Source organism: Heloderma suspectum, chromosome 15 (assembly GCF_057233095.1).
Source record: "Heloderma suspectum isolate Gila_16-S chromosome 15, 16-S_ref, whole genome shotgun sequence".
NCBI classification, from domain to species: Eukaryota; Metazoa; Chordata; class Lepidosauria; order Squamata; family Helodermatidae; genus Heloderma; species Heloderma suspectum.
The window spans coordinates 10041064-10065422 of NC_139472.1; the positions used below are offsets into that span (position 1 = coordinate 10041064).

The 24359-nt window shown below is 49.2% G+C and overlaps 1 protein-coding gene across 1 annotated transcript in view; it reads left to right on the forward strand.

The window, feature by feature from the left end:
- Positions 1-24359, forward strand: part of ATAD3A (ATPase family AAA domain containing 3A) — a 59196-nt gene that overhangs the window by 22518 nt on the left and 12319 nt on the right. The window contains exons 8-15 of the mRNA XM_084822131.1: positions 5297-5452; positions 5582-5638; positions 6689-6814; positions 9502-9626; positions 13748-13799; positions 16397-16467; positions 21363-21530; positions 22482-22590. Coding sequence (XP_084678257.1) covers positions 5297-5452; positions 5582-5638; positions 6689-6814; positions 9502-9626; positions 13748-13799; positions 16397-16467; positions 21363-21530; positions 22482-22590 — 864 coding nt within the window. The remainder of the gene's footprint in view (positions 1-5296; positions 5453-5581; positions 5639-6688; positions 6815-9501; positions 9627-13747; positions 13800-16396; positions 16468-21362; positions 21531-22481; positions 22591-24359) is intronic.

Sequence of the window (24359 nt, forward strand, 5' to 3'; positions counted from 1 at the left end):
AGAGCCACCAAAACGCAGTTGCGTTTTACCTGTCGCCGTGGCTGCTCAGTTCGCAGAGCTCCGCTCACGCCTTTGGGGTTCACAGTTGCCCTTTGGTTGTCAGCTGTTGCCGTGATGCGAGAGCCAGAGAAGCAAGGCTGCTTGTAATGCAAACGCCCTGTGGCGATTCTCTCTTCCCCCCGCTGAAAACGAAACCCTTGTGTAACACTCTTCGGGCATTAAACAGAACAGGCATCTCTTGGGGACGCCAGTCTTTGGGAGTCCAAGCTCTTGCCTCTCCTCTAGCTATCTGGCCATCTGCTTCTGAGGAGCACGACGGGCAAAGGTGAAGGGAGACCATCTTCGTCACCAAGCAACAATTGGAGGATTTCCCGCAACTGCTTCTCAGCCCAACCTGGAGAGGATGTTGAAAGTGGTTGCTTTCCAGGTGAAAAGAGGAGCTGTTGCTGTGCGAGAAGGTGGAAGCAGTCCAATCCAGAAAAGCTAGAAAACAATTGCTAGAAATCCACGGTGCATCTCTCAGTTCTGCTCCCGGCAAACAGCTCGACTGCAGGCCCCTTGGGGCAACAGATTTCTCTTTCTTGCTTATGTAACCTTGTAACGTGTACTGTTGTACGTAATGTCACCTTTAGTCACGTACCACCTTCCTGTATATCGAGGCGGTTTTCAATCAAAACGGGCAAAATAGAGCAGTGAAGCAAAAACAAACAGCTTTTAGCCATGCTATCGTAATATACAGAACCGAGCAGCAAACATATCACGATAAGGCGATCATATGTCGAGGTATTAAATGAAAGCAATCCATTGCATAATTCATCCAAACATAGCTGCAAAACAAAAATCAGTTGCAGAAATAACAGTCGAAAAACGTTCTGCTGTATAGCTTCACCAGACATACGGGAGAAAGCAATAATGCACGGATCGCAGAGAGAATAAGAGAAAAGGCTGGCAGGAAAAACCCAGGAGGGGAAGAAAGGACCATGGACCTAGGAGTGCACATCCTTCCTTCTATTTCCGATGTTCCTGTTGTGTGTGCCATTTCTTACATAGCCAAAATGGCACCACCCGCACATGAGAGGGATTTACTGGCAGGCTTAGGTGAACATCAAGGTTTGCAGAAGTACAAAATACCTTTAGAAAAAAATATCTAAGGGTGGGGAGAATTCCCAAACAGCCCAATCAGAATTGAGCGTGCTCAGTAGCTGCAGAATGCTGACTGATTCTTGAGAGAGAAAAACATGGAGGAGCATTAGAATGGCGTGGCTGAAATCCTGTACATTTTGTTGCCAAGACTTGCATGCCCAAAGTCCTAAGGACCAAATAACACATAGTCCAGCTCTCTCTGGGACATTACCACTTCATGCTACAGTCATGTGTAGGGATGTTGTGTGCTTAAAAGGCTCTGCACCATCGAACCCCATACAGGCCCCAAGAATAAGGCTCGTGGACTGTGTTCAGCTTGGCCCGTCGAGACTTTGGAGTCCGGGATCAACCCCACCACATCTTGGAGAGAAGCGCCCCCTTCCCACACACCCCTGACATGCTTGCTTTCCATGGGCAAGGAGCTCTTTAACACAGGGAGCCTTCAGATGTGGCTGTCTCTCCTCCCCTGCCTGTAAGTCATAGTCTGGGAAGGGCTATACCACATGGCTTTTCTGGACATAGCTATCCAACTTGCAAGCCGCCCTTGCTCTTCAGAAGGGTGATGGTTGAGGGGGGAGCACGGGAAATGGTGCCCACTTGGGCGGTTGATCCTGGAGTTGAAGTCTCCAGTAGAGCTCCCCAGTTTGGGATATGCCAGGTCACTGCAGCCTTCCGCGTTGGCCAGCAGCCTCCTCACCTCCGTTGCTGGCTCGGGGGTGCAAAAGCAGGAGGCTCCTAGATCTCCGATGGGTCCCCAGACAGGTTGTCAGATATGCGGACCAGATCATTGGCCGCGCGACAGTCTTAAACTCTCTCACCAAACTAGACTCTGCCCACTCGGAGGCTGCACACCAGCATCCCGCAGCTTCAGTGCCCTGGATCTCTCTTCACCAGCGGCGCTGTGTCAAATTCCCGTTCTCTCTCAGGACCCAGCCAGAGCGCGTCCACCCACATGAAGCTTTTGGCGACACCAGCACAGTAACTGGCAGAACCAGCCTTCCTGCACCATCCTCCCTCTTGACCGCTGCTTAGGAAGCATTTAGCGCGTGGAGAGTATGAGATGGAAAACCCAACCCAAAAAGCAAGCCCAAGATGGGCTTTGTTGTTCCTGCACACTGCCCCCTGGGGCCCAGGGCTCTGTTTTGTAACGTTGCCCGAGTTAATGCGTCATTGAATGCTGCAGCAAAGGGAGGCCAGGCTTGCTTCCGAGTAGCACATAAGAGCAGCCTGGCTGGATCAGCGCAATAGCCCTGAAGTCCAGCATCTGTTTCCTACAGCAGCCACACGAGACGCTTCTGGGAAGCAGGGGCGTAGAAATCGGTCTATACCGGTTCATGTCAGTTCCGCATATATTCACTCCTGAGTCTGTCATGCCCCATTTCTGCATCATTATGCACTTCTTTTTCTTACACAAAAAATGGGACAATCCACATTTCTTTTTGTGCTCGCCTTTGCCCTGAAGGCACCTTTTCAGGGCAGTAGCGGCCAGGACCGCTCCGCTTCCTCTGGTTCTGTTGCCCTCGTGGGATCCGCCACTCATGCAACGGGGCTCTGGCATTTTTAATAACTGTGGAAACCCAGGCTCCGCTGACCTGCAGATGGCATTTGGGGGGGTGGGGGGAGTTGAGGTTTGAGAGAGAGTGGCTTGCTTAAAGCCACCTAGTGTTTTTACCCTGAAAGATGGGCTAAAAATCATTTAAAACAAATAAATAAAAATAGTGACTCAGGGGCAGAGGCGTGATGAGAAAAACCAGAGGCTTCTTTGGACGCAGCTCGAGCTCTCCGCTGCTATGCTGCATCAGCTCTCAGTATTCGGAAGTCCATGTAGGACCTGCCACAAAAGTGCTCCCTGTTCATAACTGCGCGCCAAGGGGCAAAAACGGGATGCGGCTAGGAATAGAGGAGGCCACCTTGTCCCAGGTGGGCATATTTGTCCCTCCATCCCAGTCTCGTCTGTCCTGACTCTCCAGAATCTCAGCCTGCCCCCTGTGCAGGAACTGCTCTGCCACTAAGCTAGGGGGCTTCTGCTTAGATAAATGGCAGCCGTTCCTCTGAGCGGCTTTGCTGCACCAGTGCTCTTGCCCGCCCCCCTGGTTAATTTCTTTTTCTTTTTTCCTGGCTTGAGCCGATCGATCCCTGTTTGCTCTTGGTGAGGGCCGCCAGACACCCAGAACCTTGGCTCAGGGGAATTTATACAGCAACGGCTCAGCCGAGGAGGCTTTGGGGGCATTAAATGCAGGCAGGTGGCAAACCTTATTGAGCGGGACCTTGTCATCTCCCTGAGCACTCGTACATTGGGTGGGTGGGGCAGGGAGGTTCATTTAGAGCACATCAGAGAAGGGAAGTCGTCTCTGATGGATGCAAGGAAGGGAGGAGGAACAGTCCTTTGGATCGCAGCCAGCACCATCCTTTCTCTTCTTGCCTGCCACTGCATAATACACCGGCACTGCGAACATCCTGTCGACTGGGACCCTATGCCTCCAGCTGGTAATTTGTCGGTGCTTCTGTTCCTTTTTTTTTAAAGATCTTAGCGACATCAGAATGGGCCATTAATCAGCTCCGTGTGTGTTTTGTGTGTGTCTCCCCCACACGCGCGCACACCCCAGCTTGAGCAGAGAGGCAAAGGACATCTGCAGTTAAGCCAGGCAGGTTTTTATCCTTCTAAAGGACAGGATCCCAGTGGGCAAAAAAAAAACACACACGCACAATCCCCCCCAAATTAGAGGCTTTGCTGTAAGTGTGTCTTGAGAGTAGAAAGGAACATGGGGTACGATGCACGCAGAAGATTTGTAAGCCTTTAAGTGCACCCAGTGACGCAGGATTGCTCTGCCCAGGCCGGACGTCCAACAATCCTAGCATTTTGTCTGTTTTACTTTTTAAGCTTCTAGTCCTCGCTGTTGTGGCAGTGGTGGGGAAAACTCGTGAATCCAAGCAAGGTTCTGTAGGGCAGGGCTTCCACCAGGTAAACAGGTTGGAAGAGAATGGGCTGTAGCATCTTCTCTGTGCTTGGAGTCGCATGTAAAATTAACCAACTTAAGTTGGGTGCTTTCTCTACACCTGAGGACACAAAGCAAATACCTTCAGTGCTTCCAGTGCTGTAGGAGGAATTAACTGGTTCTTTGCAGAAAGCCAGGCATACCATAGCTATTCATAAAAGTCTTTTGGAATGCAGTAAAGTAAACATTCAGAATGTCAGAGAGGGATGGGATAAGGAGTTGGAATGGTCTATACTGTCTAATCAATGGAAAGTTACCTTAGCGTCCATCTGTACTGTTTCTGGAGATTTAAAATTGAGGCCATTTCAACAAAAATGGATGCTTCGTGCACATTGGACACCACAGAGGCTTGTTAAGAAGAAGCTGGCTAGCTCTGCCAGATGCCAGCGATGTAATGAGGACAATGCCTCATGCAGGCATACGATGTGGCATGTCCTGTAATGGCTTCTTTGGGGTTGGAAGTCATTGCTCGTATCCATTTTGTTCTTGAGAAATCTGTGATCATAGCGGATGTCCGCGTGGTTTAAAATTTCATCCCTGTGATTTGGGGATTAACAGATGGACAGCAAAAATGGATACTGAGAGCCTTTACAGTTGCAAAGAGACTTATGCGCCAAACTTATGCGCCAAACCTGGGAGATTAAACACCCACCGCCTATCATTCAGTGGTCTGAAGATCCTACTGCTCTTGCTACATTTGAACACATCTCCTACAGCCATCAATTTCATATGGATGCTTACTTAGATAGATGGACTGCTTATATTAATGTATGTCTCTGAAATGGAAGTGTTAAATTCTTTTCCCCCTGCTTTTCTTTCTTTTCTCTGCCTCTGTATCAAGGATGGCGTAAATGATTACTGTGTATGGATCTGGTTTATGATACGGTCTTTCTTGTGGTCAGGGATGCTCTGACTCGATGATCGTATAGGCCTCTTTCAACCCTACTATTCTATGATTCTATGAAATCATGGCTATGGCTAGTGGTCTGTCTCCAGAAAACTCTAAACCAGGTGTAAGTAACCTGGTGCTCCACGGAGCTTTTGGACTACAACTCCTATAACCCCTGACCCATGGGCCCTGCTGGCTGGGACTCATGAAAAAAAAAAAATCTGCCTCGCACAAAACCTGAACACTGTTTCTTTCCATCTTTCAACAGGTGGCTGGACTGACCCTCCTGGCTGTTGGCATTTACAGCGCCAAGAATGCCACCGCAGTTGCTGGGCGGTATATCGAGGCTCGGTTGGGCAAGCCATCCTTGGTGCGGGAAACATCCCGTATCACTGTGCTGGAGGCTCTCAAACATCCCATTAAGGTAAATCCCCCCGGCTGCTTTTAAGGCCAGTCAGCAAGAGACTCCTCCAAACCATGTTCATTCGTTTGCTCATCATTACTTTCTTCCACCACAATGGGTAACACCTCTCGCCTTCTCTCGCCTTCCCAGGTTGGCAAGCGGCTCGCCAGTAAGGCCCAAGATGCTCTCGAAGGCGTCGTTCTCAGCGTGAGTCATGACAACGCTTCACATTTCTATGGCTCATTCGCTCTTCTTAAAAGGCCTGTGTTCTACGTATTTAATTTATAACCCACCTTTCTGCCAAAACATGGTGTTCGAGGTGGCTAACAGTAAAATCCAGATTAAAAACAAAATCGTAATTAAAATGTAGGTGTGTTTATAATTTTATTTTAATTAATTAATTTATTATTGTTGTTATTTACATTTCTGTACCATCCAATCGGCAAACTCTCTGGGCGGTTTACAAAGATTAAAAACATAAAAAATACAATATATAGGGAGTAAAAGCCATTTACATAAAAGCACATGAACAGACAATATAAACAAAAGAACATATATCTAAAACACCTTCAAACAAGCAAACTCAGAAGCAAACAACCATAACCATATGACCTTCCAGGATTGATTAAAACTTATCATATACTGCCAAATGCCTGGTTTTGGGGGTTTAAGTTTTTAGGGTTCGGTTTCATTTATTATTTATTTATGTACAATATTTGTATACTTCTCCACATCCAAAGATTTTGGAGCGGTGAACAGCAGATGAGATAAAAGAATAAAAACACCTTGTTAAAATCAATATTTTTTTAAAAGAAACAGAAGACTGAGGGGAGATATGATAGCACTCTTCAAGTACTTGAAAGGTTGCCACAGAGAAGAAAGCCAGGATCTCTTCTCTATAATCCCAGAGGGCAGGACACAGAACAGTGGGCTCAAGTGACAGGAAGCCGAACATCCAGCTGAACATCAGGAAAAACTTCCTAACTGTTAGAGCAGTACGACAATGGAAGCAATGACCTGGGTAGGTGGTGGGCTCTCCCATACTGGAGGCGTTCAAGACGAGGTTGGACAGCCACCTGTCAGGGATGCTGTGACTTGGATTCCTGCATTGTGCAGGGAGTTGGACTCGGTGGCCTTGTAGGCCCAACCCTACTATTCTATGATTCTATCAGATCTGTTCCCCCCCACACACATACACACCCCACCCAGTATTAATGCTGTGATTTCTTTGTTGATCGTCGCCCTTTCTTCTTGCAGCCGAAGCTGGAGGAGCGTGTGAGAGACATCGCCATCGCGACACGGAACACGAGGAACAACCGGAGCCTGTACAGGAATGTCCTCATGTACGGCCCCCCTGGGACTGGGAAGACGCTCTTCGCCAAGGTAGCTCCCGTCTCGCTGTCATTGCAGCAGAGGGGAGGTTCACTGCGAAGGGCTTCAGCACAGCGTTAGAGCCAGGGCACTCTGTGTGTGTATGTCTATGTGTGTGTCTGCACGCACACCCGTTCCATGCTATTTAAAACAACAACAACTCTGTGCCGAGCAGGCAATCCAAATTGTGCAGCTAGGAAAAAAGTTGAATTCTGTGACGGGTATAAATGGATGCAGGTGTGTTGCTTCGTATCAGTCATGTAGCTTTGTGTTGCAGCAGTAAAAGATGCGTTGTTTTTCCATTGAGATGACCCCATTGGGTCTATCCACAGGCAATCAGCCTGTTTTCTTTTCCCACTTTTTCCTGTCCTTGTGCGTGTGCCTGTCTAAATTTAAAACAACCAACCTTCAGCATTTCCTCATAGACAACATGCACCAAATGGCTTTTCCTGCACCTTTTCCGGCTTGGTGATCATCCGTTTTGAAACCGGATGACCAGCACTGTACACGGTATTTGTGCCTCCCTACGGAGAGAGGGCTTTTCAGGCAGCAACGCCAGTTTCCATGCGCAAGGAGCCTGACATCATGAACGGAGGTGGTGGTGACGCACCACGGATGTTGCTGGCAGGCCAGATGCGTGAAATGCTGCTTGGCATGCTGAAGGCAACTCCTTACCGCCAGTGTAATCTGGAGGGAATAGCCTGCACTCCAGGGAGGGGGAACAGCCCCGTGGTAGAGCACCAGCTTTGTTTGCTGGAAGTCCCGGGTTCGATCTTCGGTTAAAAAAAAGGATCAGCCAGCAGGTAAAGAGAGAGGCCTCCTCTGCGCGCTCTGCCTGCGATGCTGGAAAGCTGTGGCCATTAAGAGTAAGACAATCCTTGTCTAGACAGAGCAGGCGTAGAGAACTGGTGGCCCTCTAGATGTTGTTGGACCACAGCACCCATCACCCCCAGCCAGCCTGGCCTGTGGTCAGCGATGATGGGAGCTGTTGTTCAAAAATATCTGAGATCAGTGATTTATTACATTCATATCTTGCCTTTCCTCCAAGGTGTGTTTGGTACATTTCTATCCCACCTTTTCCTCCAAGGAATCCAAGACGGCATACATGACCCTCTTCCTTTTATCCTCACAACAACCCTGTGAGGTGGGTTAGGCTGAGAGTCAGCGACTGGCCCAGAGTTACTCAGTGAACTTCATGGCTGAGTGGGGACTAGAACCCAGGTCTCCCCAGTCCTAATCCAACACTCTAACCATTACACCACACTGGCTCCCCTCTGGCTTGTTATACGGCAGCTGCATGTAGGGCAAATTTCCATGCATCATAATTGAGGGTGGGACCGTACCGCTCCGGCTTTCCACACCGAAGGTCCTAGGTTCATCTCCCGTTAAAATGATCAGAAGCAGGTGACAGGGAACACCTGGAGTGATGCTGCTGCCAGTCAAAGCGGACACAAAATGGACAAGTAGTAGGACCCGATCTAAGTCAGCTCCCTGTGTTTGTATGGTGACAGCACTCCCACTTGACCCAGAAGACCAAGCCAGGTGGCATCATACCTACCTGGTTGCCCACTTCGAATGAAGCAGGGACTGAATCAAGACTTGCTCAGAGAATATTGCTCTCAACCTCTTCAGGTGGTCTTGCGGAGAAAGGTTCTCGCCAGCCGTACTGAGGGAGCAAAACTGTCCCTGGAATCCTCCCTACAGGTGCACACTAGGGTTGTCGGAGAAATACGCAACGGAATCAAATAAGTTCAGATTTCTATGAATCTGACCCCTGGATTCCACAGCGAACCACTGTTTCCCAAGTTGCACAGGTGCTGTGGACTTGCAGATAATTTTTTTTTTCCTTTCCAGAGTTTTACGCAAATTTAGTTCTAGAAAAATGCGTAAAATAAAAAAATATGGCTGAAAATGCACATTTCCCCCCATAGGCTAAAGCATGAAAATGCGCATTTGGGGGGATTTGCGCATTTTTGCAAGTGCGAATTTGCGCAAATATGAATCCCCCCTACAGGCACACACTAGGGACATTGGAGAAGCCTGCAACAGAATCAAATGAGTTCCGATTTCTATTTTGATTTTCAAAATAACAAGGTCAGTGCCAACTGAACTTCCCTGGAGAGGGCTTTCCAAAGATGGGCCTTTTTATTGGTTATGTCTCATTCATTCATTCATTCATTCATTCATTCAACAATATTTATATACCACCCCTCCATCAGAAGATTTCAGAGTGGTGAACAATACAGTAAAAGAATAAAACAGCAGGTTAAAAGAGTTAAAACATTTATCTCATCTCAGTGGCAGGGATCATCACAGAACGGCCTGTAAGAGAGATCTCAACATCCAGGCAGGTTCATAAATCCTTGTGTGATACCCCTCAAATCACACGTTCCAGACCCGCTTTGGGGTTCAAAGTTCTGACGCTGAGGCTGGGTTCCATGTGGAACGCGAGTGCCGCATCTGGTCCTCTTCTAGTTGCTGAACCGTTTGGCAGGAATTCTAAGCATGGTTTCACACATCTTTAGTCATGAGGACAAGGAACTTTTTACAAAAATAATTCATGTTCTTGGGATGGGACCCTCATCAAAAATTATATTTTCTGGACATCCTTCTGAATCTCACATCCCTGTCTATCAGTAAAGCCACAGGGCAAAATTTAATCATTGCTTGGTATTTTCTGTCTCTCCCCTCCTCTCTAGAAATTAGCCATGCATTCCGGCATGGATTATGCCATCATGACTGGTGGCGATGTCGCCCCCATGGGGCGGGAAGGAGTTACTGCCATGCACAAGGTCTTTGACTGGGCAAACACCAGTAGGAGAGGGTAAGTTGGGCCTATTTTTGTGTGGCTTTCTTGGATTAGACACTTTCGGTCGCGTAGGCAGAACATCATTTCCCTCTGCTTGGGCACCAATTTCCACCAAATACCCCCCACTCTAACCATCCCCCTTTCTCTGTTTCCTTGCTGCTGCCTCTCTCCCCTCCCCCGTGCCCAATCGTTGCAAAACATTTCTAAATTATTGCAGTTGTGCACCTGAAAAGGCAGGATTCATTACAGCTGGTGCATTTGTGGTGTTTGCCAAGAAAACCAGCAGATGTCAGGACCATCAGTTCACTTGGCCCTAAGCAAAGGCTTAGAGCAAATGCGTTTGACTGCAGTTCCCATCATCCCCAGCTAGCATTTGCATGCACCAGGTCCCAGATTCGATCCTGGGCATCCAAAGGGTCTCCAGCAGCTGGGCTGAGCGGAATGAACAGCTGCTAGAACGTTATTGCTGTTTCATCGATCTGTTAAGTAAAGCAGTTTTGTATGGTTATGGGGCCACAGGATCCATGCCGAATGTCCCAGGTTCAATCCCCATCACCCACATTTGAAGGATCTCGTAGTACATAAAGAACATCGGAAGCTGCCTTGTTCCTGAGTCAGACCCTGGGTCCATCTAGCCCAGTATTGTCAACACTGACTGGCAGAGCTCTCCAAGGTTTCAAGCAGAATTCTTTCCAAGCCCTAGCGGGAGATCCCGGGGATCGAACCTGGGACCTTCTGCATGCAGAGCAGGGGCTCTGCCACTGAGCTACAGTCCCTCCCCTCATAGGTGATGGGAAAGGTTTGTCTCTCCTTGAGACCCAAGAGGGCTGAGGCCAGACAGAGCACACGATACCAGGCTAGATGGACAAATAGTCTGATTTGGCGCAAGTCAGCTTCCTGTGTTTCGGACCTTCTGCCTCATGCTTTAGATGGTTGCTAGAGCTGCAGAGCTATAATGCCATCTAGTCCAGGCATGGGGAGAAGGGAGGTTCCGATATACTGGCTGATCGAAGGATCATTTGCAGTAGATCAGCAAGTATTTCTGTTTTGCTGGATTATTTAACATTTGTAGCAACAAAATGACCCGGCACACACCCCGCTGCACATACACACCCTAAATTATATTACTGACATGGGAATAGCTTGGGATAAACAGGAGTGGAAGGACTGTCAACTGCATTCAGTGCTGCTACCTGAAACAAATTCCTGGGCTCAGAATTCTTTCATTCGAAGAATTTTGCACCAGGCTCCGGTCAGTGGCTCCCGGTTCTGGTAAGCAAACAAACTAGACAAACTAGATCCTGCAAGCCAAGTCTCCCCACCCATGATCTTGCCAATCCCTTACCCGCTGAGAGATTTTAATTGTATTCAGCGGTGTATAAATGCCGCAAAGAAAATAAATAAATTCCCCAAATATGTATTCGCACAAACAGTCCCTTCCGTTTTAAGAAAAGCTGCATCTGTGTTCGCTTCCGGGATTGCGCCTACGTGCCTGTGAAGGGCCAGAGTTGTGGCAGAGCGGCTGCCTTCATGCAGAAGGCTCAATCCATGCAATCTCCAGTTAAACCTGAACTCAGTGCGGTGCCTGCAGCCCCCGTGGGCCACACCGAGAGCAGCGGAGGGCCGCATGCAGACCATTGTGCACCCCTGAGTTAGAGGAGTGTACCCAGCAGGCGGTGGGGACATACACTTCCCAGCCTGAGACCCAAGGGCGGGGGCACCATCAGCCAGAGGAGAAGGTGCTGTGGTGGAGAGATGGACGGCCTGCCTCAGTATGAAGCAGCTTCCTATTCTAAAGCCCAGAAATCTCGTAAATGCTGCATTGTGTTCGAAGGTAGTCTCTTTCCTGTAGCATAAGAAGAGGCCACTCGCAATGATGATGCTTCTTGGCTTCCCATCTCCTCTTTGCTGCCACCGCCGCCCCCGGACACCCATTAAAATCCAATGAGAGGATTGAGGTCCAGTGTGTTCAGCCAGTGTCATATTTGTGGGGAGGGGAAGGTTCCGGGATGACGTTGAGTGCGGCTAATTGATGATGCATGTGCCCCTCGATCGATTCCGACAGACTTTCGCTCCCTGCGTCCACATCGATACACCGCCACATTCATCACCCAAATGTTTCTATTTCCCACCTTTTTCTTTTTTATAGAAAGAAAAAGGAAAAGAGGGAGGGGGGAGAAGAAACACCCACAAACTGCAATGTTTAAAACTCTGCCCATCAAACTTCCTTTGGCGGAGTTGTGGTGGCCTGCCTTTTTGCAAGCCCGTGGAGAGAGAGAGTGAGAGACGGCAGGGAAGCGAAGGGCAGGAACATTGAGGGCTGTTTAAAAATGGATTGCCGGTCCTCGTTAAATGATTTACTTGTTCCGGGTCTGCTGGGAGAACGGGCCGTGCCAGCTGAAATGCAGACCGTGAGACAGGACAGGCTGCCTGCTACGGCTTTGCAAGTGACTCTTTGCTCTCCTCTGGGTCAGGGCTCTCTTTCGAGTAAAAACCTGCACGCTACAGTGCGAGTTTGGACTTCCTGTCCTCGAGGAACCCTCCTTAACGTTCACTTAGAAGCAGTCCTGTGGCCCCTGGACAGCGTCTGGTTAGGCCATGGGATAGTTCAGATTCCTGGATCCGAGGTTGGAGACAGCGCTCCGACCGCGGGCCCACGAGTCTGAGCCCCCGCTCCTTCTCGCAGCCAGCGCAGAGAAAACTGCGTCGGCTGCCTCTCTGAGGTCACAAAAGCAGGGAGGAGACTGGGGAGGCTGGCCTATGAGAAACCCTCTGGCCTCATCAGCCTCCTTTCCTCCCCAACACCTCATTTTTGCCCATCTAGCTGGAATGCAGAGCAGGAGGAGCATGGGAGCCAAGATGGTATCCGCCGTTCCTCCTGCTCCGCATTAGATGGCCATAATCCTCCGAGTTCAGAGGCTGACGTCCATCCTCCTAGGATTGCGCCCTTAGTCATGCGTAGAGTAGACCCACTGAAATAAATGGCACAAAGTAGTTGTGACTAATTTAAGCCCTATTGATTTCAGTGGGTCTACTCTGAGGATGACTATGGCCAGTTGATTTCAACAGGTCTACGCTAAATATTATTATGGTGGAATCCAACCCATTGATTTGTTTACCAAGGAACTCTTGTATAGGAACACAGGCAGCTGGCTTATACTCCTTCTCTGTCTTGTTCAGTATTGTCTGTTCTGACCAGCACCAGCTCTCCATGTCTTTCCTGCCCCCTACTATCTGATTCTTTTAACTTGGGTGGGCAACTTCTGGGGGTGCATTCCCCTCCCCGAACACATCAGGGACTGCACTGCATTCCTGCTTCTGCAGAATTTGGTGAAACCGTAAAAATTGCAACCATTTAGCAAGGAAACGAGGCGCACAGGGGCCAGAAGTGTGCCTCCTGGAGGCTCAGAGGTACAGTGATGACGCAAGGGGCAGGGGAGCAAATCACTGTCCCAAGGAGCTTACAGTAGGGTGGTGGAGAAACAACGAAAAGGAAGCCCAAGGGGAGCACCTTTTATTGTGCAGTGATTCTGCCCCAAATAATATCCAGCATTCAGCAGCTCAGTGTGCGCTCTGTGGGTGAGTGGGATTTACTGGGGCTGTTCGCACCACATGCCAACCCACACTCAGGGGCTGAGTGTGGGTTGCTGTTGAACCACGGGTTTGTTGAACTGTGGGTTAGCGTCTTGGCTGAACCTAGGACGGTTTCCGCAAGGTGGCTTGTTAACCATGCAGGGTGGCGTCTTAAACCACCCTGAACAACCCAACAACAAACTATGGGTTCTCAAGGTGGCTTGTTGGAAAAAATAAGCCACGCTGCATGGTTAACAAGCCACCCTGCAGAAAATGTCCTGGGTTCAGACAACATGCGAATCCATGGATCAACACACAAACCATGGTTCAACAAACAACCCACACTCAACCACTGAGTGTGGGTTAGCATCTTGTGTGAACCTAGTTAGTATGTTTTCATAGAACCATTAATGTTGGAAGGGGCCATTTAGGCCATCGAATCCAACCCCTGCTCACTGCAGGAATGCACAATTGAAGCCAAGGCTGCTTTTCTATCTCGCTTTGCTTGACCCATCCCGCAGGCCTCACTCAGGTTCTTCTCCCTTTGTTTTCCCCCTTCCCAGCCTCTTGCTGTTCGTGGATGAAGCTGATGCATTCTTGCGGAAGAGGGCAACGGTAAATGCTCTGTGCGCGCACGCACACACACCCCGATGCACACACATCTGCCCATCTCCCGGTCCAGCCCATCTCCTTTAACCTAATTAGTTGGCCCCGGCGGGTAAAATATATATATTAGAGCTTGCCAGACATTCCTTCCACTCACTTGTAATTAAGTGACTCAGATCAGCCTGAGTTCGCCCTCCTTAGTTGGTTAGTCATGGCAGTAAATGGAGGCAGAGGCTCCAGCTGGGGGCTTCCTCTTGGAAGAAGGGGCTGTAGGTTTCAGAAATGGCATCTCCGTGGAGGTGATGGGGGACCGTTCACAGAGGATAAGGCTATCAATGGCTACTAGTCATGATGGCTATACTGTCCAGCATTGGAGGCAGTATGCCTCTCAATACCATTTGTTGGTGAACACAGGTGGGATGGTGTTGTTGTGCTCATGCCCTGCTTTTGGGGCTTCCTGCGCTTTGGGGGCTTTCTGCTTTGGGGCTTCCCGCCCTGCTTTGGGGCTTCCCATTAGGGCATCTGGCTGGTTACTGTGTGGACCACATAGAGCTTTGATCCAATCCAGCATGGCTCGTCTTATGCTCTTATGTTCATTTTTTATCCTGGGCAAGTACCTTTTTAACTATTGGTGTGTGGTTTTTAAAAAAGATACTGATGTAGACTGTTGTTGTTGTTGTTCCATCTACGTAGGGCAGTAGGCACAAGGAAGGGAACAGAGGAAGGGGGGCCGGGAGACAACATGCAATTATTCCAGTGATATTGTCAGGAGCGCCCTTGCTGCCTTCTGCAATCCTCAAGTAGCCAGAATCAACACACAGACAATAGGGCTCTTTTCCAAGGCTTTATTTCCATTCAACCTAATGACGCTTACAGATGCTAATTGCATGAGCCTAATGAGGGAAACTTTAGAGAGCTGCCTACCAAAGTTGCTAGCCTTAGTGAAATCAGTTGATCTCCGTTTGGAGGACAGAGGCAGGAAACCTCTGGATTTAAGGGCTAGGAGGCAAAAGTCCGCCCCTTTCCCATGGGACATCGGGGCATAGCTGTCAACATCGCGCCAAGCAGGCTGGGCGCCTCCTCTCGGCACCCTCCATCTCCCGCTTGTCCCTGACAACCCTGACAGATATATACTTAGGCTTAGTAGCTGAAATGTTTTTACCTACCTATGAGCCATCGGGAATAGCTTAGTTTTTTTAAACACACACACACGAATCCCGGCATGCCTTGAGGCCCCAAAAAGCAACGGCCATTGTGGCCGACGGGGAAGCGGCATTTGAAGGCACATCGTGCACAAAGGCTGCTTATGTGCCTGATTTCGTAGCGAGGGTGGGCAACTTGTGTCCCTCCCGCTGGTGGAGGCTGGTGGCTCCTCAGTCAGTGGGGCAGTCAGCATCCGCTGTGGCTTTCCATCCGAGCCAGCCCGCACTCTAAAGGAGCTATCCGTTGTGCTGGACCGTATCCCCCAAATGGGCTCAGCACCTTGGATAGCTCCTTCAGCGTTCTGACCAGAAGTCGGAGCCCATTCACAGCCCCACTGTCATCGGAACCACCAGCTTCCACTGCCTTCAGCTGTCCTGGCCTACAACTCCCAGCATCCCTCACCACTGGCTGTGCTGCACTACAACTCCCAGGGCATCTGGAGGCACCCTCCCCTAAAGCAGAGATGGCTATCCAGTCTGAGATGTGATGAGTCCAGCCCCGTGACCCTTGCCAAAACCTCGCTGTTCTCGGTTGACCCACCCACTCCACCACTGGAGGGGGAGGCAAAGCAAAGGCAGACATGCCTTTGCTTCTGTGTGTGTATGCGGAAGTTTTGGAACCCTCCTTTCTGTCGCATGATCCTCAGGTTGGGTTACAATAGATTGTAACGATGCACACGCCCACAACTAGCCCATGCAGATCCCCTGGCCGGAGCGTGCTTCCCTTCAGCTCTTCGGTACCAGGACGACTGAGTGTTGGAGCTGAGGGTTGTTTCTGGCAGGGAGAGGGGAAGCACGCTCCGCAGCTGCCCCTTCTCTGGCCGACGAATGGGGCAAGGCTGGTCTTCTCCTTGCCGCGTTGTTCTTTTTGGGAGGCAGAGGCTGCAACCTCATTAGACGGTAAGAGCCCTGCTGGATCAGAACACAGGTCCATCTAGTCCAACATTCTGTTCGCACAGCGGCCAGCCAGAAGCCCACAAGTAGGACACGAGTGCGATAGCACCTCCTTGGTTGTGTTCACAGGTATTCAGAGCCACACTGCCTCCAGTACTGGAGGTAATATATAGCCATCGTGACTAATACCCATTGATAGCCGTATCCTCCATGATTTCCCATCAGCCCGTGGCCCCCCGGCTGTTGGATGGAGCCAGAGTGTGCTCCCTCTGGCTCCGCGGTCCCAGGGCAACGTCTGGTGGTGTCGCCGCCTCCTCTATGCTTGTGTAGACGGAGCTATCGATTGGAGAGTCTCGTTACCTTTCTGGATGAGCGTCGACAAGCCACTCTGTGTGGTTCTCTTCAAACGAGGACACACATTTGGGGAACTTTTCCTTTGGATAGAGCTTTCATCCTGAAGAGCATTTGCTACGTCACTTCCTTTTTTCCCTTCTTTTTGCTGTCCTGCAGGAGAAGATCAGCGAAGACCTGCGAGCGACGTTGAACGCTTTCCTGCACAGGACGGGACAGCACAGCAACAAGTAAGGAAGTTCCTCAGGCTGGGGAGGAGCTGTGGGCCCCGTCTCTCTCGCGCACCCACTGGCCTGTAATGAGTACTTGATCTTCCACGTTCCCCGAGTCTCTGTCAACCTCAAGAACAGCAAATTATGTTCTCCACTGATTTTCCCTGTACCATTTTGGTGAGATCGGGGGTGGGGGGTGTTTGCATCAGTTCTTAGCAGCCTGGCAACATGGCTGTTTGGATGGGGAGTCAGGAACAGCAGCCTCCATCCATCAAGCACTCCCCTGCAGTTTTTAAAAGCAACAGTCATGGAAGACTTTGGTCAGGGCTGAGTAAAACGTCGCAAAGCAGTGAGCAAGCTTTGGGGTTCCACGGGGCTCTTCTTCGGGTTGGATGTTAAGCCAAAACAAAGCTACTGGGGCCGGAGCTCTGGAAGAGAGGGGAGAGAGGAAGGAGATGTTGATGGGAAAGTCCCCATTTGTAACAGTCTTAAGACAGACTGGAGAAGCGCTCTGCAGACGTTGCAGCGTGGACCTGTGCAGGTTTCCTCCGAAACAAGTCCCACAGTGATTCGTGGGGCCTGCTCCCAGATTGCAGCCTGAATTGAGTTCATCCGGGCTGTCATGACTCCAGGGTCCAGCTCCCCATCTTTGGGGAACAAGGCTGTGGACTCTGAGGAAATATCAGAGCGGGGGAGGCATTTGCCCTTGAAACTGGGAGCTCCACTCCCGGAGAGGAGCCTGTTTTGACAGCTCCTCTCCAGCCTGGGGAGGTTGCATGGCCTTCCTCAGACTCCAGCCCAGAAGCCCCAGCAAAACCACAGTCTCCCTTGTGCTGTCAGTCAACAGCTGTTAATAGCAGGCTAGGCCCCTTTAACCAGTAGCATAGGAAAAGGACTCTGATTGCCCGATGCCACAATAGTACACACTGGGCAACTCTACCTTTTGTCCAAAAAGTGTTTTTTTTATATATATAGCCAGTTTTATGTTTCTAGGAAGCCCTTCAGGAAATCTGAATCCTGGATGTTTACTACTACGGTTTTGAGGAGCGACTGGCTAGATACAAAATGTCTGCCATGTCTTCTTCTTCCAAAATGGCTGCTGGCTGCCTAGGCAGAGTTCCTCAGAAGCTCAAGCAGGGGATGACCCTGTCAGGGGTCCCCTTATGACCTGGACTTCCTGAGCAACTCCTTAAGGATTTCTTGCCTCCTTAAGAGTCCCACCTTCTTTTGAACCTCCCCTTCCTAATAAAGTAGGGTTTAGGCTGTAGATGTGGTGATGACTGATACACCAGACACTTGGGGTTTAACCACAAAGTTTACTGATAAATTTAAAGCAAGAAAGCACAACTACAGGTATTTACACAATAGAGCTGAGTGATACAAAAGACCTTAAAAGAAAAAATGAAAGTGGCAAAACGCACATTCATTTACCCTAGCTGTACTTAGACTCCTCTAGGCTGCTTCTTCCAGCTCCCTCTTCAGGCTCTGGTCTCCTGACTCTCCTCTTACTGGTTCTCTCACTCTCTTTATATGCCCTCCTCCCTCAGAACTGTTTCAAACCTGAAGAAATGAAACTTAACTGGGGAAATGAAACTGAAACTTAGCCGAGGAAATGAAATGACTCCTCTCAGAGATACCCTCTCCCAAAAAAAACGCCCAGGCCTCTAAGCCTGACCATTTTTCCTTTTGCTTCTGTAGGCCTCAAACCTTCACAGGCCTCCTCAAACTTTTTCAGGGTTTTTACTGTCCCCCTAAAGTTTTGTTACACCACCATTTTCACACCTGTTTTGTGTTTTGCTCCTTGAATTGTTAGCCAGTTTAATAAGTTAAATACAAAGCTGAAGCAAGAAATGCTGCTATGCACATTTCTCTCTCGCACCTCACCCTTCCACAGCTTTGGAGTGGAGCATCTATATGTATTTTAAATGTGACATGGAGATGGATATTGGAGGATCTTATACTGAATGATCCTTGGTCCAATCTAGCCTTGTATTCTGAACACTGACTGGCAGCATCACCTCAGTGTTTCAGGTAGGGGCCTTTCCCAGCTCAACCTGGAGATGTCGGGGATTGAACCTGAGACCTTCTGCATGCAAAGCAGGGGCCCTATCCCTGAGCTATGGCCTAAGAAGAGAGCTTCAGGGCTGAGCAGAGATTTGAACTTTGGATTTGAACTTGGAACTCTCCCTGGGGCAAGTCTAACTATCCACTTCAGTAAAGGCAGGCAATCTGGTGCCTTCTGGGTGTTTTTGGACTACAACTCCCGTAATCCCTTACCATTGACCGTGCTGCCTGGTGCTTATGAAAGTTGTAGTTCAGAACATCTGGAGAGCATCTTGACGTGCTACACCAAGAGTGGGTAGGCTTCAATTTTGCATTGCCGGCTTCTTTTTTGTTTCTATTTTTAACTAAAATCCCTGTGGCCCACTGTTGTGTTTTTAAGTCTTCTTGCGGATGTGCCCTTCTTAAGCAAACACTGAGGCAAACCAAAGATGTCCCATCAAACAAAAATGTATAAAACAATGTTTGGGTTCAGACAACACGATAACCCACACTCAAGGGTTTTGTGTGGGTTGTTGTTGAAGCATGGCTTGTTATTGAAATGTGGGTTATTGTGTTGTCTGAACCCAGGTGCGCTAGCAAACTATGGTTTGTTAACCACAAACCACCCATGGAGAGGACCCATGGTTTGTTGTTGGGTGGTGAACTGTGGTTTGTTTGTGGTTAACAAACCATGATTTGTTTTCTCGGCTGGGCTCAGCCAGCCCACATGATAACCCATGTTTCAACAACCACCCACACTCTACCCATACGCAACCCTAAGTGTGAGTTGTTGTGTTGTCTGAACCCAGCCAGTGTGTTATAGTGCACTTAAAACAGAATTGATATTATCCTTGCAACAAACTATTTTAAATTTAGCCAGTGTTTTGATATCCCAACCAATACCATATGAAAGGACTTCAAATCATATAAAAGCTCTCTCCCTTGAAAACAGCTCTGCTTCAATTTTACATACATTTGCAATTTCTCCATTTGTGCTAGGTCCTACATTTTATTTAACCACATTGAACAGATATTTTGGGGTGGCTTGTGTGTTTTGCTTAAACATCTGTAGTGGGGTGTGGGCACAGTTCCAGAGGAAGTTGCATGCTTCTCTTTATAGGTTATTAGTGGTCTCCCTCAGAGGGTTACTGGGAGGACAAAACGCGAAGGATTGCTCACGGTAGAAGGACGGTGTGTATAAATAAGAGCTGCCCCTTTTTCTTGTCTGGAAAAACATTTGGGGCTGCGCCTTGATACACCTACCCTGAGGCCCCGCTGAGCTCTGGGGGCCTTGGGAGCTGCAGGACCGCTTCCCTGCATACGTGTGAAACCCAGAGATGGGGCATCTGAAAACTTGCCAGGTGCAAATGAATGCAGAGACCACGCATCTCCTCTCTCCCGCCGCCCCCAGCGGGGCCCGGCGCTTGACAGATGGCAAGAGTGGCGCTGTTCCGACGGCTCCCGTTAAAAACGGCCGTTTCAAATCATAACGCGCCATTAAGCCAGGAGCGCCGTCAACGACTTCATTAAAGTCAAGTTGCCGACAATGGGCTGGAGGGAGGAAAAGACGCAGCCGCTGTCGTTATGAAACGTCTCCTCTCTTTGTGGCACGCAGTGGTAGGCTGATCAGTGGAGGGAAGATGCCCCTGTCTTTTTGATCCCTGGGTTTGGGCTGGATGGCCCCTCAATTCTTCCTCCCTCTAATTCAAGGAGTTTTAAGGGTGAGCCATTCCAGGTGTCTGTGCCACTAAAGCAGGGGTGGGGAACTACAGCCCTAGGTGACAAATCCAGCTCTCCTGGGGTCCCCCAGTTCCACCACCTTTCCTTCAGCCATCAATCGTTTGGGGGTTTTCTGGCTTTTGTGCCATTTTCCCCATTCTAAAAGGTTGAAATGCTTTTCCTAAAGCTTAGTTCCTGGCAGGAAGAGCTTTAAGGTACAATAGGCGCTGGTATGTTTTGTATTTTTGGCCACCCCCCTTTGCCTTTGGCCACGCCATCACTGGAATGTGGCCCCCGAGAGCTTCTTTGAAATTCAATGCGGCCCTTGGGCTGAAAGAGGTTCCCCACCCCTGCACTAAAAAGAAGGAAGGGCATTTTGGGGATAGGTATATATATGCCAGAGGGAAGCAAGCTGTTGTCTAAAGCATCATTTCCAAGAAGCTGGCCTATCAAAACATCAGGACCTCCTTAAAGTCGCAGTTAGGAATTTGCAGATTTCAGGCTCACGTCATGTTCTCCTCCATTCATCCACTCTTCCATTTTCTCCTACTTTCTCATTAATCTCCAATTTAATTATTTTAGTCTCCATGAAAATTCGCATTCAAATATGTATTTAAATAAACATTTCCCAATGGATTTACACTCAAAATACACCCATTGAATCATATTTCGCTACATTTTTTGGAGCCGAGAACTTACGTTCTAATCTGTGTATCTGTCTGGTAGGTGTGGATCGGGTCATTTGGCATCAGGATTCACACAGATTGAATCCCTCGAGCATCCCTGGTCGAGGGGGGGCGGTTTTGCAGAGGCACTTTAGATAATAAGGTGCAAGCAAAGGAAAGAGAACAAAGGCTCCCTGTTTGCCAAGCACAGCAGCGTCTCAACAAAGTTTCATCACGGGTCCCGTGTGCCCCTTAACACCCGCGAATTAATGTGTGTTTGGTGCGTTTTATGGCCTTGTGGTAATTTGCGTTTGAGCAGTGCTATAGGCTCTCTGCGTCTGCATGTTTGCAACTCATTCTGGTGTGAAGCCAGAGGACGGGGAATCGGATGAAACTGACTTGCTTTCAGAAGGAAGAATCATGGACAGAAAAATCCGGGTGGTCGTGGAATCCCTCTCACAGGGCTGCGCTTTCTTTTTTCCCCAGGTTCATGCTGGTCTTAGCCAGCAACCAGCCAGAGCAGTTTGACTGGGCCATCAATGATCGGATAGATGAAATGGTTCACTTTAAGCTGCCAGGTCTACAAGAGAGGGAGAGACTGGTCCGGATGTATTTCGACAAGCACGTCCTAAAACCAGCCACAGAGGGCAAGCAGTCAGTAAACACTTGTTGATGCTATTTTATGGTTGTTGGTTTGTGGGCTCTAGGGTGGGGGCACGCAGAAGGGGTATGGCTACCTTTATCCTTACATCCATAGGAAACTGCCTTATAGTGATTCAAACCCTTGGTCCATCTAGCTCAGTATTACTGACACTGACTGGCAGCAGCTCTCCAGGGTTTCAGGCAGGATTGTTTCCTAGCTCTGCCTGGAGATGCCGAGGGTTGAACCTGGGACCTTCTGCCTGCAAAGCAGGGGCTCCACCACTGAGCTACATCCCCTCCCTTTCTCTTCAACATATCATTCCTTCTAATTGCAAACTCGGGTGGTGAGTGCCAACAGAATTGTAGCCCAAACAGGACCTGCTCTGAAACAAGAGGGGAAGATGCCACGCATGCTCAGAGGTTTGCAGAACAAGAACAACCTTTTAAAAAGGAGAAACCTAAAGGGGCAACATCCCTGCTCTCCCCACCCCCATGTTCCCCAAAACCCAACACAGTAAAAACTAAGCATGCTCAATAGCTGCAGAGCATAGTGTGATCATTGGAAAAGAAACATGGAACAGCGGTGGAGATTAGAATCTCCTGCTTAGAATGGCTAGCTGGAACCCTGAACAGTAGTACTTGTAGGAGTGGGGGTATGCTGCAACATTTTGTTGTAAATTCCACATATAGGTCAGTCTTATCCAAATTACTGGTCTACAGTGTTTCAAAATGTGACATTCCATTTTTAAAGTTGGTAAAAATGTAAGTCACCAGTCTGACACTTGAATTCAGCTTACCTCAACCCTCCAGATGCTTGGGACCACAACTCCCAGCACCATTGACCATGCTGGCAGGGTCTGATGGGAATTGAAGTCCAACACCTCTAGAGGGCATCACATTGGAGAAGGTTGCTGCAACCACCACACCACATTGATACCTTCTCGTGTTCTTTTTCATGTTCAGACGCCTGAAGCTTGCTCAGTTTGACTACGGGAAAAAGTGCTCCGAGATCGCCAAGCTGACGGAAGGCATGTCTGGCCGAGAGATTTCTCAGCTCGCGGTGGCCTGGCAGGTAAGACCAAAATCCCGCCTTCTAGCATAACTGCAAAACCTCACTGTCAACGCAGTTTTGCCTTCACCCAGCCGAGGAAGGCTGTTCATTATCAGCTAGTTTTGGGGTGGCTGGCTGCAATGCATTGGGTGCCGCTATAATAAATAGGCTTGTATGCCAGCTGAGAGAATTTGAAGAAAGTATGAAGAAAAGGGAATCTTTAGAGCATGTACAGAGTGGTCTTTTGTCCGTTCGGTAGCCAGAACTGCAACCACACCCATGTGGAATCAGGTGAAGCTCCTTCTAGATCAAAGAATGTGACTTCCACCTAGCAAGCATGTTCTCTTTCAGCCCAGGGGCCACATTCCAGTGGTGGGAGGAGCCTAAGGCAAATGAGGCGTAAAGCTCTTACTAGCTAGGGATGTCCGAGGAATCTGGCTGGGGGTGGAGCTCGACGGGCTTTAGTTGGCTCAGCCCCCAGGCATCTGCTCATCTTCCACTAGCTGGCCTGACTTGGTCCGCAGCGAGTCGTGCCAGCTAGCGAATTTTCTGAATTTTTTTTAATTTTCAGAAATAGACATTTGCGCAAATTGCAGCTGCAATTTGCATCATTTGCACACATTGTGGCCAAAATTTGTGCAAATTACACAAAACGCAGCTGCAGTTTGCACCATTGGTCCTTTCCGCGAATTAAAAAAAACAAACAGAAAAAGTGTCCGGGTCTTGAGAAAACCCCACAGCTGAGCTCACAAATGCAAGCTGAGTTGGCCATGCTGTGGAACAGGCCGGATTTCCCAGAAATGAACATCCCTATTTACTGCCAGTAATTAGGCCTTGTTGTTAGGTTGTGTCCGATTCTCCGTGACCCCATGGACCACAGCACGCCAGGCCCTCCTGTCCTCCGCTCTCTCCCGGAGTGTGCACAGGTTCATAATTAGGCCTTAGGGGAAGTATTTAAACCTCGTACAATGGGCGGGGGCTTGCACAAAAGCTGGAAATCCACCAAACGATCAGTGGTCAAGGGACAGGGTGGAGCTGGGGGAAGGGAGCATGGCCCTCTGGGGAACCCCAAGGGGGCTAGATTTGGGCCCAAGAACTGAGTTTCTGCCCCCCTGCCCCACAGGAATGAAGAAAGCACTGTGATTTGCTTGCCTCAGGGGTGAGGAACATGGTGCCCTCCAGATGTTTTGGACTTCAGCTCACATCAGCTCTAGCTAGCATGTCCACTGGTCAGGGATGATGGACATTGTAGTCCAACAGCATCTGGAGAGTCACAGCTTTCCCACCCCGGCTTACACAGGGGTAAACCAGACACCGTAACTGAGAAGGCCTTCTCCTTGGTCACCAGCCACCTCGCCTCAAATGGTGGTTGCGCCCAAAAGAGGACCTCCGAATGTGACCTCAGAGTGTTCGGGCAGGCTTAGGTTGGAGTAGACCAGGGGCAGGCAGTTCTTCAGACATTTTAGGCTACGGCCCCATCAACCCCGGCCAGTATGGTCAATGGTCAGTGATTATGGATGTTGTGATCCAAAAAATCTGAAAGGCACCAGGTGGCCCATCCCTCAAGTTGACAGTTCTTCAGGGTAAGCGAACTGTAGGGCTGTAAAGTTTAAGCACCTGGAAAAAGACAGACATACCATCTCTGCTAAGCACCACAGAGATGTCTTCTGACCTATCAATACCTGTGGGGCCTTCATAACACAAATTCTCTTCCCAAGGCTACTATTCGGTTATGTCGTCCCGAGGGAGAGCTTGGACCTGTAGTCCCAGATCTGTCTAATTTCTCTGAT